At 42.8% G+C, this 18,113-nt stretch overlaps 1 protein-coding gene across 1 annotated transcript in view; it reads left to right on the forward strand.

Moving 5' to 3' along the window:
• Positions 1–18,113, forward strand: part of SIL1 (SIL1 nucleotide exchange factor) — a gene marked incomplete at its 5' end in the record, with an annotated part of 159,064 nt that overhangs the window by 75,908 nt on the left and 65,043 nt on the right. The window contains 2 exons of the mRNA XM_079701556.1: positions 5,360–5,459; positions 14,121–14,312. Coding sequence (XP_079557682.1) covers positions 5,360–5,459; positions 14,121–14,312 — 292 coding nt within the window. The remainder of the gene's footprint in view (positions 1–5,359; positions 5,460–14,120; positions 14,313–18,113) is intronic.

The following is an 18,113-nucleotide window of genomic DNA, read 5'->3' on the forward strand; positions in this document are numbered from 1 at the left end:
TAGTGTTACTCAGTCCTTGGATTTTTATTATTTTAACAATATTTTGCAGTTAGATATGAGGCAGAAAGTTACCTTAGAGACCCAATTTTTACCTGAGTCTTTTCTTTTATATACCTGGCAAAAGGTCATCCATCCTGTCCATGTGGCACTCACAAGCCCATAAAGTAGCTTATTCAGATTTGGGCATTTTTCACTGTTGGAAAATTCAACTTTATATTATGATAGATAAGGAGCTATTTGTCATCCTTATAGTCACCCCAAACTGGGAAGGATCTTTACTTTCCCCATCTCTCCAGATAGTCCTGAACCTGGATTAACCCAGGTTATATGATGATTATTTTCTCAGAACCGTCGAAGAAAGAATCAAATCTCGTTGTCGTAACCCCTATCAACCTCCCTCCATCCTTAGCATGCATATACATACATTCTTCAGTGTCTCAAAGTACTTAGGAAGTCTTTTCTCACATCTAAGTCAAGTCTTATTTTCTGAATAAGAAGTCTGATTTTTCTTCGTTTAAGAATATTGAGTTAGGAACTTGATGATTTTGGAGCTTTTTATTTGTTGGTTTTAATACTATGGGAAGTGATTTCTCCAATACCTGACCATAGATCATCAGTAGGAGCACTTATTGCTTTGTCTTGTTGCTCCTGTCTTTTTATACTAGAAAGCAGAGCCATCCATGTGGTCTGTAGTAGAGCCACCATAAGAGAAGAATATTCGTCCCTACTCCTGCCTCTTTGCTTTTCTCCTTTGGAATGTTTCTGAGGGCTCTGCCCTGGAATGGCCTCCAGGATATGCTGGACATGTCTTCTTCCTTCTCAGCATTTATAGCCAGCAGCAAACCTGTCTGAACAGAAGCCCAAAGGCGTTGACAAGGTGGTGTGGGTGTTCAGTGCTGTGAGCTCAGTGAGTCTCTGGTTGCCTTTGGTGGTGACTTCCTTCTCATGGAGTGGACCTCATCCTGTGCTCCTTTAATTCCACTTCACAGTGTCTTCCTGCCTCTTTAGTTCTGGAATGGGAACAGAGGCCAAAGGGCAGGGCTGATTTTCAAAATTGTTATAATATTTTGCTTATTGACTTAATTCTGTTTTGGGGAACAGGATCCACAGCTTTCCATCAGATTGTCAAAGAAGTTGGTGATCCCACAAAGTTAAGAACCACTGGCTAGGACTTCCCTGGTGGAGCAGTGGTTAAGAATCCGCCTGCCAGTGCAGGGGACACGGGTTCGAGCCCTGGTCCGGGAAGATCCCACATGCCGCGGAGCAACTAAGCCCGTGCGCCACAACTACAGAGCCTGCGCTCTAGAGCCTGTGAGCCACAACTACTGAGCCCGAGTGCCACAACTACTGAAACCCACGCTCCTAAAGCCCATGCTCTGCAACAAGAGAAGCCACCCAATGAGAAGCCTGCGAACCGCAACGAAGAGTAGCCCCCGCTTGTTGCAACTAGAGAAAGCCCGTGCGCAGCAACAAAGGCCTAAGGCAGCCAAAAATAAAAATAAGTAAATTAAAAAAAAAAAAAAGAACCACTGGCTAGAGAGAGATGGAGATAGTCCATTCAGCCTAATCCATGGCAGCTTCTCCATTAGAGCTGCTGGATGTGTGACTGGCCACACTGCTACCTAGAGCTACAGTTCCTGTGGGCTCTAAAGCCTGGGCAAGGTCTCCTGACTCTGACTTGTCCCAGAAGATTCTCTTGGCACTACCTGAGTTCAGTGTATAGTTGGCTCTCAGCAAGTTTTCCTTTTCCTCTTTGTGTGTTAGGTATTGCCATCTCCACTGGTTTTAGTCTGTATCCCTGTCAATCTCTCCATAGTACATCTCTATTTTTGCCTTGGAACAACCAGATTTTTGAGTCATCCTCTTACGTTTAGAGGGATAAGGGACAAACTGCATCCAAGTTGTTTCATTTTGGGTTGAGCATTTACCACGGTATAATATGGTATAGTAGTTAAGGGAGTGGGCCAAGGACAGGACCATTTACTTACTCCATTCATTCATTTCACAAAAGACCTATTGGATGCCTATGTGCCAGGCACTGGGGATACAGTAGTAAACAAAACAGGCAAGATGCTAGCTTTATTGAGGTTGGCAGGCAGGAAAAGAGAGAAATAAGTATGCAAGTAAGGTAATTACAGATTATAATAAATACTAGGGAAGAAATAAGGTGATAAGTCCCTGAGGGAGGTAACTGTAGATAGGATGGTTTGAGAAGGCCTTCTCAAAGAGATGTTTGAACTGAGACCTGAAGAATGAGGGGCATTTAGTCATGCAGAGGGTTAGTTTTATAGGTTTATGGTTAGAACATTTCAGGCAGAAGAAACAAGAAGAGTTTCTGGCTTTGTTAAGGAAAGGGCTTTGTCAAGTTCAAGAAACAGGAAAATGATCAGGTTGACTAGAGGGTAGGAGAAGGAAGAAGACTAAGATGAGATTGGGAAGGTATGAGGGGCCAGATCATGTGGAATTTTGAGGAGCATGTTGAATGTTCTTCATTTAAGTAGAATTGTAATGGAAAGCCATTGGAGGATTGGGGGTGGGAGAGTCATTTAATATAGTTTAGCAAGATCATTCTAGTTGCTATGTATATGGAAGATAGATTGAAGGTGGACAAAAACAGATGCACAGAGACAATTAGAATGTCATTTAAGTGGATCAGGCAAAACATAATGGTGGCTTAGTCTATGGTGTGTGAAGGAGAGTGGATGAATTGGAGATTTAATTTGGAGGTAACAGCAATAAGACTTGCTTACGATTTAGATGTAGGGGTTGGAAAAAGGGTAGGGTTAGGGGTTCAGGGTAAAGCCTCATTTGGGATTTGCACAACTAGGTACTTGAAGGTACTATTTACTGAAATAGAAAAGATTGAGAGAGGGACAGTTTTATGGGAAGAACTATCAAGACCTATGTTTTAGATGTAATAAGTTTGGGGTGGCCATTAAACATCCGAGATCCAAGATATATCAGTAGTTGTACAGGAGTCTGGCTGGTACTCAGAGAAGAGGTTTGGGTCAAAGATGTAAATTTGGGCATCACTGCCTGATAGATATTTTAAAATATCTAGGTGAGAGGATAGAGATAGAGAAGAAAAGATTTTCCAGGATTGAACTCTGAGGTGTTCCAGCATATAGGATTTAGGTAGGAGATAAGGAACCAGCAAGAAGAGACAGAGAAGGAGTAAGGAAGAGGAAGAACCGGGAGAGTGTGGCAACAAGAAGCCAGGAAAGGAGAGTGTTTCAAGGAGGGAGGGGTGAACTGTGTAAATGCTGCTGAGCGGTTGAGGAACATGGCACTAGTGAAGAGTCCATTGGATTTGGCCATCAGTTACTGGGAATTTTGATGAGCCGTTTTAGTGGGGTTGTGGGAATAAAATCCAGGTTAATGCATATGGCAATGTAAATAGCATTCAAGTAGGTGTGGATAGTGAATGAAGACAATGTGTTCATAAAGTTTTACTTAATCTGAACAGGAGTAGGGAAATGGCATGATAATTAGAGACTGTGGAGTCAAAGGAGTGTTGGTATGCTGATGGGAATAATCCAATCAAAGGGAAAATTGATGATCCAGGCAGGTGGGAATGGTATAATTATGGGAGTTAAAGCTTTTGAAAAGGCAAGTGGGATCTCTAGCCTAAGTTCAGCAGGGGCAGGGACACTGTCATCCATTCCAGTAGTAGGGAAAGCAGAAAATACAGATTTAGGTGCAGGTTGGTGTATAGAGTGGATGATGGAAAGGTGAGGGAGTTCTTGATAACATCTGTTTTTCTCAGTGAAGAATAAAGTGAGAATACCAGCTGAGGATAGTTGTATGTGTGCCTGTGTGTGTGCACACACTCGTGTGTACCCACACATGTGCACATTTCTGTGTGTGCAGTTGGGGCTGAGAGTGGGTGATGATGGATAGCCTGGAGAATGGGACTTTAGGCAATAAACAGATATACAGACATGACGGGATTAATCCTGACCAAGTATTGGAGGAAGGAGGAGATAATCTGTTCAAGTTATAGCCCTAAATACGTAACTCCCTCTTAGGGGTAAGGGTCAGGGCAGTGGCATCCTCATGCAGCTGGCAGTGGGTGATTCTCTGACAGGAAAGGGGTTCTCTTTCCTACCTTGTAGGGTTGTGGTAATGATTTGAATGAAATATTACTTCTAAAGGGTTAACATAGTGCCTGACACATGGATAAGTCGTCTGTAAACGGGAGTGATTAGCTATTATTAATTAGTTTAGGAGGGCTGGGGTTTAAATAAGTCAAGTGTTTTCTGAGGGCCCTAAGGGGTCTCTAGGATGAATCAAAGACTGTGAGTGAGTACCTCTCATGAGACCTGAGGCTGGCTAGGATCTTGGACCATGAGACTGATGTACTCATCTCGCCTGGAACAGAGAGTGGTCCAGTCGCCCCTTCCTCCCCAGCCTCTGATATATCTCCAGGGATATCTGGATTCCTCCCTCCCCCTGCCCTGCCAGCTGGACAGTCTTGTCATGCACAGCCCACTTTCTACACTTCCCTTAGTCTGTATGTACCACTCTTTTTCTTACCTCTGTTCCCTGAACTGAAGTGAGTGCTGGTGGCAAAACGTGCCTTCCACCCCCTCACCCCATGAATACCTTCTCTCCAGTCAAGATGAATTGTTGTGGCTTGGATCAGCTCCAGAGCTGTTTGTGAGGATACCACTCTAGTCTCTGCCAGGTTCCTGACATTATGTCCACATTGGTTCCTTTCTTCCCTGTCCTTGGAGGCTGGCTATGGAAGGTGGCTGGCCTCGATTTTAGTTCTCAGTATCTCAGACTCATTCCTTTGTCAGGTTGACTCATACCTCCTGCATGTACTCTGTGCTCAGGGGTTGGTCTTAAGGGTATGAATTTATCCAACCTGTTTTTGTAAAGATAGACTGAGTCGTCAAATCAGGTCAGGCACACACTTGGGGGGCTCAGGTCCCTGTTGGTCTCTTTCCTAGAAGAATATAAATAGGGTATATGTTATTTCCTCTGTCTGTGCCCAGTGTCCTCCAGGAGGTCTTACTCTGGCACGTACTGAGAGAGCAGCATCGCACAGACATTCTAGACTTGTTCTGCCCGAGTAGCTGGCTGAGAGCTCTCTGTCCATGGTGGGCTTCTGTCTGCCTCATGCCATTTTCTCCTCTTTCATGAAGTGACTCCATCTTCAGCTCTTTCCTCCTCTAGCTTCAAGGTGAGATTACCCTGTTAGACTTCTGGCTGACCCACGGCAAAGTTAGGATAGTGTGCTCTGAGTTAGAGCTGGCCTGGATTAGCTGGCCTTGGAGTGCCAGCCACCCAGAGGGGTTTTCTTTCTTGGGAAAGATGGTGCCCACCTTGTGACTCTCAACTTCTCTTTGGACAGGCTGGACATCAACACCAATACCTATACATCTCAGGACCTCAAGAGCGCACTGGCAAAATTCAAGGAGGGGGCAGATATGGAGAGTTCAAAGGAAGACAAGGTTTGTGATGTTGTTTATAGTGAGTTCATATCATCCTGCAGGATGGCCTTGAAGGGAATCACTGTCTCCTGAATCACTACTTTAGCAGTAAACATGGGATAGTAATAACAATAATATTATAAAATAATTTAAAGAGCCAAGTAAGTTAATGCCAAATAAGTAACCCTTTACAGACTCTTAAAAAAAATGCTGGGAGCTTTTCTGTCATCGTTTACGTTAGGATCCAACTTCCCATTACATATCTGGAAAAATTGAAGCACAAAGCAGAGAGAGCCATACTCTGCATTACCACAGACATCAGTGAGGGGAATAGAGATTAAAACCCAGATCTCTTCACTTATACTTGGATTAGACACAAATTTAAAGGACAGAGGACCTAGGCCAGGAAGGAAGGAGCCCAAGTCCTTTGAACATGTAGCAAACCTTTTCCAGACCTCAAATTCCTTAAATGTACAACAGATGGCTGAGGTTTCCTCCAGCTCTAAATTTGTTTATAAGCTAAGGGAATGAGAAGGAGAAAGAGGCAGAATTGCAGCCCTTTGGTTACGCCTCTAATGTCTGGGATGGCTCGTGGATCCCGACCTATCAGAATGAAGTCTTATTCTTAGATGGATCATGAGCTCATGTGATAACCAGAGAATGTTGCAAATCAGTTTTTACATTTCCACTTGAGTCCTGTCCTTGAAAGAACCTCCTCCAATGGCTGCCTTGCAGACCTTTCTAAGTTCTCCCTCCCCCTTCTCCTCTTCACAAGCCCCTTTGCTTTGTATTATATTTCTCTGCCCTCACGCCAGAATTCTGGCAGTATCTTGGAAAGGCAACACCAGGTTCTTGACAGCCTGTGTGTTAGTGGAGGAAGCTTTAGGTCCCTCAGATCCTTCAGAGCTAAGTATTTCTGAGACAAATGGACTTTGTGTGTGTGTGTGTGTGTGCGTGCGTGTGCGTGCACATGTGTGTGTGTGTTGGAGAGGACCTCAGGAGGAGGTGTTAATATGCAGGCCAAGTCTCCAAGTCTTTACTCATCTTACCAAAGTCTCATCTCCCAACGTGGAGAGTGTATGTGGTATGAGAAGGTGAGAAGCAGGATGGCAGCAATTGTGGTAAAGGAAGGTGATGCATAAAATTATATCCCATTGCAGGTGTATTAACTGTGGGGGTGGAGAGGTGTGAGGAAAAGTAAATCCCCTACCTGCCGAAGGTGAGGCCAGCAGAGGAGAGCAGTGCATGCTTAGGTGCCTGGAGCAGAGATTGGTATTCCTGTGACCAGGGGTTGGGCTCATTACTACTCATTCTCTCACCATGAGCTCCACATGGAGCAGATGGGAACATAAAAGTTGGCCCCTGTTCCATGTTTTCTCTGTGGGTGGAAGACTCACTGCACCCCTGTCTCTTCTCTTTGCTCCCTTTAATGGCATTCTTATCCCCTAATTCAATTAGTGTAGAAAAGTATGAATATTATGAAAATATTTTTTAAATGTAAAAGCCAGAGATTATTTAAGTTTTTAGTTGCTGTTTTTTTGCAATTAAAAATAATTCTTTCCCTGTGCAAGGGGAGATCCCAATAATGGTAGCCAAATACGACACCTTTGTACCAGCTGATTTGAGTCAGCTGCCACTTCTGACCTATGGCTGCCACACTGTTTCTTTACTTCTGTGGCACTTAGGTTGTTAGCTCCTTCACTGAGGTGCTGGGTCCTAGGTTCTTTTTCTCATTTTCATTTGTATCCTTCCTGGACTGACTCAGCTCCCTGCCAATGCATTGGGACTGGCAAATAAATTAACTTGAAGTAGGTTGGGGAGTTTCTTACATGTCTCAAGCTCCTGGCTGCAGATACCATAATACTTTTTGTTTATCAATATTAAAACAAAATCTTTGCGTGGTGACTTGCAAGTACAGGATGTGCTTTTACTATTTATAAAGACAATACTGTGAGATATTGTGTCGTATCTTAACCAATTGAGTGAATTTTTTTTACCTGATTTTTTTGGGGGAAGGGCATCAATTCCATTATATCCATTGGTAACTTATTAGATTTAAGTGAATCAGTCCTTCCCAGAGTTCCTTGCTTTTTTTGTGTGTGTGTGTGGTACGCGGGCCTCTCACTGTTGTGGCCTCTCCCGTTGCGGAGCACAGGCTCTGGACGCGCAGGCTCAGCGGCCATGGCTCACGGGCCCAGCCGCTCCGCGGCATATGGGATCTTCCTGGACCGGGGCACAAACCCGTGTCCCCTGCATCGGCAGGTGGACTCTCAACCACTGCGCCACTAGGGAAGCCCCCAGAGTCCCTTGCTTTGTGGAAAATCTCTGTCTTACCCAACACATTTGGGCCATTTTTGTTGAACCTGATCTCTTTATCCCCCTACTATCAAACAAATTGCTTGATGCTTTATGTTTTTATCATGTCAGCTGTTATTTACCTACATCCTATAAATTGCTCCATTAAAAAATATAGTCTTCTTTTTTAAAAATATTTATTTATTTATTTTATTTATTTTTGGCTGCGTTGGGTCTTAGTTGTGGCATGCGGGATCTTCACTGCGGCATGTGGGATCTTTTGTTGTGGTGCACGGGCTCTTCATTGTGGTACACGGGTTTCTCTCTTTCTAGTTGTGGCGTGTGGATTTTTTCTCTCCAGTTGAGGCGTGTGGGCTTAGTTGCCCCATAGCATGTTGGACCTTAGTTCCCCAACCAGGGATCGAACCTGCGTCCTCTGCATCGGAAGGCAGATTCTTTACCACTGGAACACCAGGAAGTCCCCCAGATATGGCCTTCTTAAACTTTTGATTCTGGACAAGATAAAATAGACTCACTTCTCCCTATTCTTCCTGCTCAGGACAACTAAAAATCCTGGACATAATACTAAAAGCAAATATAAGAAGACTTTAAAGGTGAGAAGAAGAAGGTGGATTAGATAGGGACCTTGGAATTTCAGGTATGACATGGCAGTGAGTTCCTTGGCTTTCTTTTTGCCCTCTGTATATCCCAGAATGGGCACTGGAGAAGCCCATATCATGGAAATAGCAACAGGTACAGATAGAGAAAAGGCCCTAAGAAAGGCCTGCTCTTCGTAAGATAGAACTAGGAAAAGGGCAGCCTAATAGAACAAAAAACTTTTTGACAATACTTATTCTGCTTTAGCCAAAGACCTCCCTTAGTGCCAGTGGGAGTTGATTGGGGAACTTGTATTTCCACCTCCCATTTGGTGTAGTATAGCAAAGCTGTACTCTCTTTCCTCTACCAGAGTGGTGTCAGCAGAAGCTGAGTGGGGAGCCTGACCTTGCACCCCCTTTGGTGGCAATAGATGGTGTGAGGCAGTGCTCTTCCACCTCAATCAAGGTGATGTCAGGGAGAGTTGAGCAGAGAGCCTGAATTTCTACTCTCTGCCTGGTGGTAGAAGACTATTCTCTGCTTCTCCCACTGCTGTGGTACCAGCAGAGACCAAGTGTGGAGCCTGGTTTTCACCCTTCACATGCGTGTAGCAGGCTGCTTTTTCTGTTGGGGTGGTGTCAGCAGAGGCCAAGAAGGGAACCTGAATGTGTGTCTCCTCCCTGGCAGCACCAAGGTAGTTTTTCACTTCTCTTAGCTTCAGCAATGCTAGAGGGCTGGTGAATGGAGAGTCTGCCCTTCTACCCTCCATCTGGTGGGAACAAGGCAGCGTAAGTCAGCATTCTGCTTTCTACTCTGGGGCGGTGTTAATGGGGATAAGTGAGGAGCCTGAACTTCTACCCTCAGATCAGCAGTGATGAGGCAGTGCTTCAGTTACCCTGCCAAGGTGATGTCAGTATAGGCCAAGGAAGGGCTTCCATTCCCAATGCTGAGTGTCCAGCAGTGGCAGATGATGCTCTTCCTTCTCCTAACAAGAGAGTGGTGGTAGGGTTTTGGAGGGAAGGGAGATGGAGAAAGGAATTTTGCATATGAAGTTCTGGGAATGCTCCTTAGTAACCCACAAGAGAAACCGACCAGAATTAACACAACAGATTGGAGAATGGAGCTACAGTGTGGAACACTGCCCAGGTTTTTAGATTAGCTCTAGGTAGTACACACAGGAAGCAGACCAAAATAACACTGCAAATTCTGTGAAAACTAAATTGTCTTGGGGTCACAACTGTACAAGAACACCAGAACCAATATATTAAACCTAAACAGTGTGACTGCCTACTGAAAAAGAAGTTTCAGTAGAATTCAGAGTCTTACAACTTAATACTCAAAATGCCTAGTATACCAAAAGTCACTCATCATACCAAGAACCAGGAAAATCAAAACTTGAATTAGGAAAGACAATTAACCAATGCCAACAGTGAGATGACCTAGGAGTTGGTATTATCAAACAAGAATTTTAAAGCAGTTATCATAAAAATGCTTCAAGCAGTTATGTACACTCCTGAGACAAATGATAACCTCAGCAGAGAAATAGAAGACATAAGAAAGAGCATAGAATTTTGGAACTGAAAAATACAACTGAAAATTAGAAAAATAATCACTGGATAGGCTTAATAGTAGAATAGAGATGAGAAAGAAAAGAATCAGTGAACTTAAAGACATAAAAAGTCATCTAAGTAACAGAAAACAGATTGAAAAAAAAATGAACAGAGACTTAAGGACCTGTAGAACTATAACAGAAAATCTAAGATTTGTGTCACAGAGTCTCAGAAGGAGAGGAGAAAGAATATCGGGCTGAGAAAATAATCAAAGAAATAAAGATGGAAAACTCCCCCAATTGGTGAAAGATATAAACCCACAGATTCATGAAGCTGAGTGAATTCTAAATAGGATAAATTCAAAGAAATCAATGCCATAACACATCACAGTCAACCTTCTGAAAACTAAAGACAGAAAAAAAATCTGGGAAGCAGCAAGACAGAAACCACATACTGTCAATAGGGAATAATGATTGAATGACAGCATCTTTTTCATCTGAGATCACAGAGGCCAAAAATATGTGGCATATTTTTCAAGCGCTGAAAAAAACAAATTGTTCACTCAGAATTCTGTAGCCAATAAAAATCTCCTGCAGGAGTGTCAGGGATAAAATCAAGACACTCTCACAAAAAAGAAAATTAAAAGAATTTATCACCAGCAGACCTACCTAAAAGAATGACTGAAGAATATTTTTCAAAGAGAAAGGAAATAATAACAGAAGAAATCATGGACCATTGGGAAGAAAGAACAGTGAAGTGAATCAAAGTAAGGGAAACTATAATAGACTATCCTTCTCTTGAAGTTTTAAAATTATGTTTGATAGTTGTAGCAAAAATTATGACATCATCTGTAATTCCGTGTATGTTTAATAATATATGTTCAACTGCCAGAGTTACCACTTTCTGTTTCTTTGCTGCGCTTTCAACTTTGTTGATCAGTTCTCTCTTTTGATTATCCATTTTTATGAAATGTTACATGGGTTTATCCTTGGGAGATGAGGAAGCCATATAACCACACACTTGACATCTGTGTGTGAACTGCATAATGGATGCACAGTGATAGTTCACTGTCAGATTTTGAAATAAATAATGTGATCAGCCACTGTTCGTGATTGGCATTTATGTTATTTACATAGTGATTTATGGACTGAAGAGCTAGCAGCAAAGTTGGTACTTAATGCAATTAAAGTTAAATATATGATGGCAACTGAAGTTTGCATCATGTTGGGAGACTAGTATTATTTAAACTGTGGTTGAAAGTGGTGCATATCAGATCTGTACAAAGCAAGGACTGTCTGTCTGAAAAAAGACTTGTATATATCTAGAACATATAAAGAACCCTCAAAACTCAACAGTAAAAACCAACAAACAATTTGAAAATGGGAAGAGGACATGAACAAACATTTCACCAAAGAGGATATGTAGATGGCAAATAAGCACATGAAAAAATGTTTAATGTCATTAGATGTTAGAGATATGCAAGTTAAATTCACCATGAAATATCACTATACATCTATTACTATTTAATGATAATACAATCTGTTAGATAGATAGTGATAGATAGCAGTATCTATTACTATTAAATGATAATACTAAATACTAGTGAGGATGTGGAGAAACTGGATCTTTCATACATTGTTGGTGGGAATATAAAATGGTTCAGCTACTCTGGAAAGTAGTTGGGCTCTTTCTTATAAAACCAAACATATGCTTATCATTATGACCCAGCAATTACACTCTTGGGCACTTATCCCAGACAAATAAGAACTTAAGTTTATTTTTTAAATTTTATTTTATTTTTGGCTGTGTTAGATCTTCATTGCTGTGTGAGGGCTTTCACTAGTTGCGGCGAGCGGGGGCTACTCTTTATTGCGGTGCGCGGGCTTCTCACTGTTGTGGCTTCTCTTGTTGCAGAGCATGGGCTCTAGGCGCATGGGATTCAGTAGTTGTGGCATGCGGGCTCAGTAGTTGTGGCTCATGGGCTGTAGAGCGCAGGCTCAGTAGTTGTGGCGCACGGGCTTAGTTGCTCTGCGGCATGTAGGACCTTCCCAGGCCAGGGATCAAACCCATGTCCCCTGCATTGGCAGGCAGATTCTTAACCACTGCACCACCAGGGAAGCCCCCAAGTTTATTTTTAAAAAACCTTTATACAGGGTTTCCCTGGTGGCGCAGTGGTTGAGGGTCCACCTGCCGACGCAGGGGACACAGGTTCGTGCCCCGGTCCGGGAAGATCCCACATGCCGCGGAGCGGCTGGGCCCATGAGCCATGGCCGCTGAGCCTGCGCGTCCGGAGCCTGTGCTCCACAACGGGAGAGGCCACAACAGTGAGAGGCCCGCATACTGCAAAAAAATAAACCAAAAAACCCAAAAAAACCTTTATACAAATGTTCATGCGGTTTTATTCATAATACTCCAAACCTGGAAACAAACATTCTTCAACAGGTGAATGTTTAAACAAACTGTACATCTATATAATGGAATACTACTCAGCATTAAAAAGAAACAAACCATTGATATTTACAGTAACTTGGATAGATCTCAAGTGCATTAAGTTTAGTAAAAGGGCCAATCTCAGTAAATTACAGACTGTGTAACTGTCTGTATAGCTTTCACCAAATGCTAGAATTATAGATATGGAGAACAAATTAGTGGTTGCCAGGGCATAGGGACAGGAGGCAAGGGATGAGAGGATGAGGTGCAACTATAGAGGACTATGGTGGAGTTGTTTGATGGTGATAGAACAGTTCTGTAACTTGATTGTTCTGTTATGAATCTGTATATTAGATAAAATTATAGAGAATGATGCACACACATACATGCAAATGTGTACATGTAAAAGCTAGTGAAATCTGAATAAGGCTTGTGGTCTAATTAATAGTATTGTACCTATGTCACTTTCTTGGTTTTGACATTGTGCTGTTATTGCATAAGATGTTACCATCGGAGGAAGCTGAATGAAGGTTATATAGTACTCTTGTGTATTATTTTTGTAATTTCCTTTGAGTTTATAATTACTGCAAAATTAAAAGTTTTGTTTTGTTAAAGGCCTTCCTGAGGGCATGCATCATTTTTGTTAGGCAGAGGTGACTAGTTTCTTATCCTGCTCACTTGTCTGTCATCCCACAGCTCTAGGCAGTGACTCAGCTTTCCTAGACCTCTTTGCCTGGCCTTTGGCAGCCACCCAGAGTCCTCTAGCTGGGTGTAAGGAGAGCATTTCACTGTTTAGCCTAAAGGAGAAGAATATGGCATCGCATAGATGAGATTGCTCTGCTAGGAACTTGGTTTTTTTTTTAAGAGAGACTGATTCATTTCTTTGGTTGGTGTTTCTATGGAGTCCTTGTAACTGGAGAGAAAACCCATAGGTAATAGATGAGCAATTTGGAGCTGACAGCTGCTCATCATCCTGCTTTTTATAAATATTCGGGCCTTTTAATTATTCTTGGAAGATAGAGACATAAGCCACCGTGACCTTTCAGACTCTCTTTATAAGCACTATCCTCTAAAATTGGGAAGAAAACAGAAAGTGTCACATGTATAAAATATCTAATTAAAGCCTCTTATTCACCTCCAACATAACTTCATTTTAAAATCTTTATATGTGTGTGGGGTGGGGAGGTACTGAGCGAAAATTGTTTGAGACGAGTATAGTACATGCAGTAATTTAGCTACTTCAAAAGTTGAACAAATTGTACACCTGTAGTTAGATTGACAGTAATGACAGAGATTTAATTTTCATCAGCAAATTGCTCCCACTCTGACAGCTCTTTACCCACAGTTTCCTCCATCTGGGTTTCCCTAAAATGTTGCTGGATGGGGCAGGGGCAAAGCAAAGATATTCTATGATTGTAGAAGAAAGAGAACCAAGGTGTGGATTATTCCACCTTAGACCTCAGCTTTCCCATGTGAGGTTAAGGGTTGGAGGGTGAGCTTGCATTGCTTCCTCTGACCTCAGTGATTACAAGAATACTTGACATTCTTCCGAACATTGGAAGGCATACTGAGATAGGTGAACCTTGGAAAATCTTGAGTGTGTTCTTGGGGCAGAGGGTTACATGGGTAGACTCTGAGGGCTCTCTATTCTCTGGGCATCTTGGAAAGTATCAGGACTTTTGATAGTACAGATTAAAGAAGATTGCCTCCTAGAGCAGCAGTTCTTTGAGGATGGGTATCCATGGTAGACCACAGGAGTCTTGGGGAGATGTCTTCAATCGAGGATTAACCATCTCTTTGCTACTCTCCTTAGGCAAGGCAGGCCAAAGTTAAACGGCTGTTCCGTCCCATTGAGGAGCTGAAGAAGGACTTTGAGGAGCTGAATGTTGTCATTGAGACTGACATGCAGATCATGGTACGACTGATCAACAAGTTCAATAGTTCCAACTCCAGCCTGGAAGAGAAGATTGCGGCACTCTTTGATCTTGAATATTATGTCCATCAGGTATTATATTTCATTGTCTGTCAGTCTGACTTTTAACTAACAGCTCCAAAAAATAACACCCACTGCCCAAGGCCCTACGAAAATATTGTCACCATCTTTCCTTCTCTCTCCAGGTGTTCAACATTTTTTTAAAAATTTATTTATTTATTTATTTTTGGCTGTGTGGGGTCTTCGTTGCTGCACGCGGGCTTTGTTTAGTTGTGGTGAGCAGAGGCTACTCTTCGTTGCGGTGTGTGAGGGCTTCTCATTGCAGTGGCTTCTCTTGTTGCGGAACATGGGCTCTAGGTGCATGGGCTTCAGAAGTTGTGGCTCGCGGGCTCTAGAGCGCAGGCTCAGTAGTTGTGGCGCCCGGGCCTAGTTACTCTGCAGCATGTGGGATCTTTCCTGACCAGGGCTCGAACCCATGTTCCCTGCATTAGCAGGCAGATTCTTAACCACCGCGCCACCAGGGAAGCCCGGTATATAGCATTGTTAATCTAGGCCAATATCTGTTGTAGTAAGATATCTTCTTACAGACCAGAGCCAAGCTCTTTTTCATTTGGAGTGTTACTTCATTTAATTTTTCAACACTGAGGATACAGCAGAGGTAAAATAGATGTGGTACTTGTTCCATGTAGCTTATAGTCTGGAAGTGAGAGTGATTAAATAATGAACAATTGAACAATGAAAAAATTAACAATTTAATAATGAGATAATTTAAGACTGTGATAAGGGCTCCAGAGGGTAATGTGTGAATATATAACAGGGGAACTTAGCCTAGTCAGGGACACTGGGGAAGGCTTCTCTGAAGTTGTGCCATTTAGGCTGAGCATTAAAGGATGATTAGGAGTTAACTAGGCAAAGAGGGGAGATTGGAGCTGGGGGTGGCAAACTATGGCCCACTTTTGTGAACAAAGTTTTATTGGAACACAGTCACATCTGTTTATGTGTTGTTTTATTGCTTTTGACTGTTTTACTGCTACAGTGGCAGAGTCAAGTGTTTGTGAGCCACATGGCTCACAAAACCAAAAATGTTTACTTTCAGGCCCTTCAGGAAAAGTTTGCCCCATTTTATTAGAGCATTAGAGGCAGAGGAAACAGCATGTGCAAAAATTCTGAGTCAGAGAAGAACTTGGTGAGATTGAGGACCTGGAAAAGACTGGAGTGACTGGAGCACAGAGACCAGTGGGTGGGGTGGCATAGATAAAGTGGAAAGGTTAGGGTGTCGGAGAGGTGAGGTTTGGAAAATCACTCTCTTCATGATTTTATCCTTGATCCTAAGAACCACTGGGGAGTTTGAAGCAGGGAAATGACTGATCAGACTTGTGCCATAATTGTAATAGTTAATGTTTATTGAGCATTATCGTATACTAGGCACATATTCAAGTGCCTTGTACACATTAATTCATTGACTTCCATACCTGCCTTTCGAGTACTACTGTTAATCCCATTTTATAACTGAGGCAAATAAAACACAGGTCACATTTGTGATTTCCCAAGGTCAGCCAGTTAGTGAGTGTAGAGCTGGGATTTGCAACAAGATCTGTCTGACCCTAAACTCTGTGCTCTAAACCTTTTGGCTACTCACAGGATACTGGTGCCATCTGAATGAAGCTCAGAGGAGAATAGGTGGATATAAGTGGAAGGAGCCAAGAGAGGTCATGCACTTATTGAATAAGTTAATTTATTGCACGCCTGTTAAGTTCCAGGCACTGTTCCAGTCACTTAAGATACATTTGTGAACAAAGTTGGAGCTTACCTTCTAGAAGAGGCAGATAGACAACAAACATAACTAACAAGTAAATTATATATAATATGTTTGAAGGTGATAGATACTATTCAAAAATAAAAAGTAGAGCAGGATAAGGATTGGCAGTGTTGGGAAGGAAGATTTCAGACAGGAGCAACAGCACGTACCGAATCCTAAAGGTGGGAGCATATCTAGTGTGTTTGGGGAACAATAATGTGGCGGGAGCTAAGAGAAGGGGGAGGGAAGTAGGTAAAACTTGGAGAGATAAGGGAAGGGAGATCACGGAGCGCCATGGAAAAGAATGAAATTGGACAGACACTGTTTGGAGGATGTTGAGCAGAAGAAGCATTTGATCTGACTGACTTTTAAAGGATCCCTCTGGCTGTGTGTTGAGAATTAGTCTGTAGGCCGAGGGCATGGGTAGAAGCAGGAAAACCAGATAGGAGGCTATTGCAGTAATCCAGACTAGGGGCGATGGTGGCCTGGGAAAGCTGTTCAATCATAATCAAAGGCTTGTTTGAGATCTTCATCAAGACATAGATCTTCAGCATCCTCCCACGCACGACAGCGTCCTTGTTCTCTATAAACTAGGCCAAAAGACATTCTTTAGGATTTTGCCAGCCTTTGTGTTGAGAGAGGATGAGTGTGTACTGTATCTGCAGGAATTATGGGGTGGCCTCTTCATCTCTCTCTGCTCATAACTCTTTCTCAGGCCTCAAATAGCAGGTCTGTGATCCTTTTAGAGAAGAAAATGGACCTGGGTTCTCTTTCCTCTTTCCAGTCTTTCTCTCCAGGGTAAAAAACAAAAATTCCAACAGCTTTTCCGTTATAGATATTTAAAGGATTAAGGATCCTAGGGGTTATTGGCCAACTCAGTCCTGCTCTGATGTTGACAGCTTTTACTCTTTCTCATCTTAACATACTTGGATGGATCTTTAGGTATCAGGCTTCAGGCTCTTTAGTTGCAGCATAAAAGGCCAAATGACCTTTTATAAGAGCTTATCTTACCTAGGGGGAGTGAGTACACAGGAGGCTAGCAGGGCCCTAACAAATTTTATTTCCCTTGCAGGTTCTTTGGTCACCCTGCAGTGTCATCTCTAGGCTGATAACCCATTCTGCTTTCATGGGTCACTGGGTAGGATTAACAGTTTCTTGGACATCACCAAACTTAGCCTGTGGTCAGTCCAGGAACCAGTCCCTGCATGGAGACCAAACTTGATCTTTTGGCAGAAGAGTCATAAGTGTTTTGGGTGATTGGTCTTTTGAGTAGAAATATGGATAAGGTGGTTTGGGCTGGTATGTCGGGCTTCCTGCAGCAGTGTTGTGATTTCACCAGGGGATTAAAGAAGACATAGCTCGGCCTTAAGTTCCAGTTGTGATGGGGAATTAGGGTGATGTAGTACTAGCTTTGAGGAAGATAGAACTCTTCTTGCCAGGAACTTACTTAGTCCATTTCTATTCCAGACTTACTGATTGGCAGTTTTGAGGAGCTGTGGGCTTCAAGGACCCAAAGTGGATCTGCCCAAGGATTCCTCACAGCCATGTTTGAATTATTAAACGAGATTTGTGAAAAGCAAAACTGTGTGTGTGGAAACAGTGTGTGAGTTGTTTATGAGGAACAGCCACTGTCTGCCCTATCCACCCTGGGGTGGTGTATTTGCCTTCCCTCATGTGACTCCTCAGTTATTTACCATCATTTCTCTCTTTCTTTATTCTCTTGGTTCTCTCATTGTCTTGTCAGTTTTCTGGTTCCCTTTTTCCCTCCTGAGTGTTGGCACAGTTCCCTACTGCCTCCTTCCTTATGTGCTCCCTGCTTCTACCTTGAACTCCTTTCCACCTGTCCCACCCAATCCTGAGGGCAGCCTGGGAAAAGTTCTGGCCCCAGACCCAGGCTCTGGTCATGCCTTCTCCTGTGTGATACTGGGCGGGGTCCAGATTTTGGAGCTTGGGTATGCAGTAGGCAGAGTGACTCTTTTCTTCCTAGTTTCCAGTGAAATAACAAATGAGAAAACATCTTGAAAAGGCTGAAGTGCTTATATAAATGTCAGCATTTATAATACCCTGGATTATCT

The sequence above is a fragment of the Hyperoodon ampullatus genome (genome assembly GCF_949752795.1).
Source record: "Hyperoodon ampullatus genome assembly, chromosome: 4".
In the NCBI taxonomy this organism is placed as follows: domain Eukaryota; kingdom Metazoa; phylum Chordata; class Mammalia; order Artiodactyla; family Ziphiidae; genus Hyperoodon; species Hyperoodon ampullatus.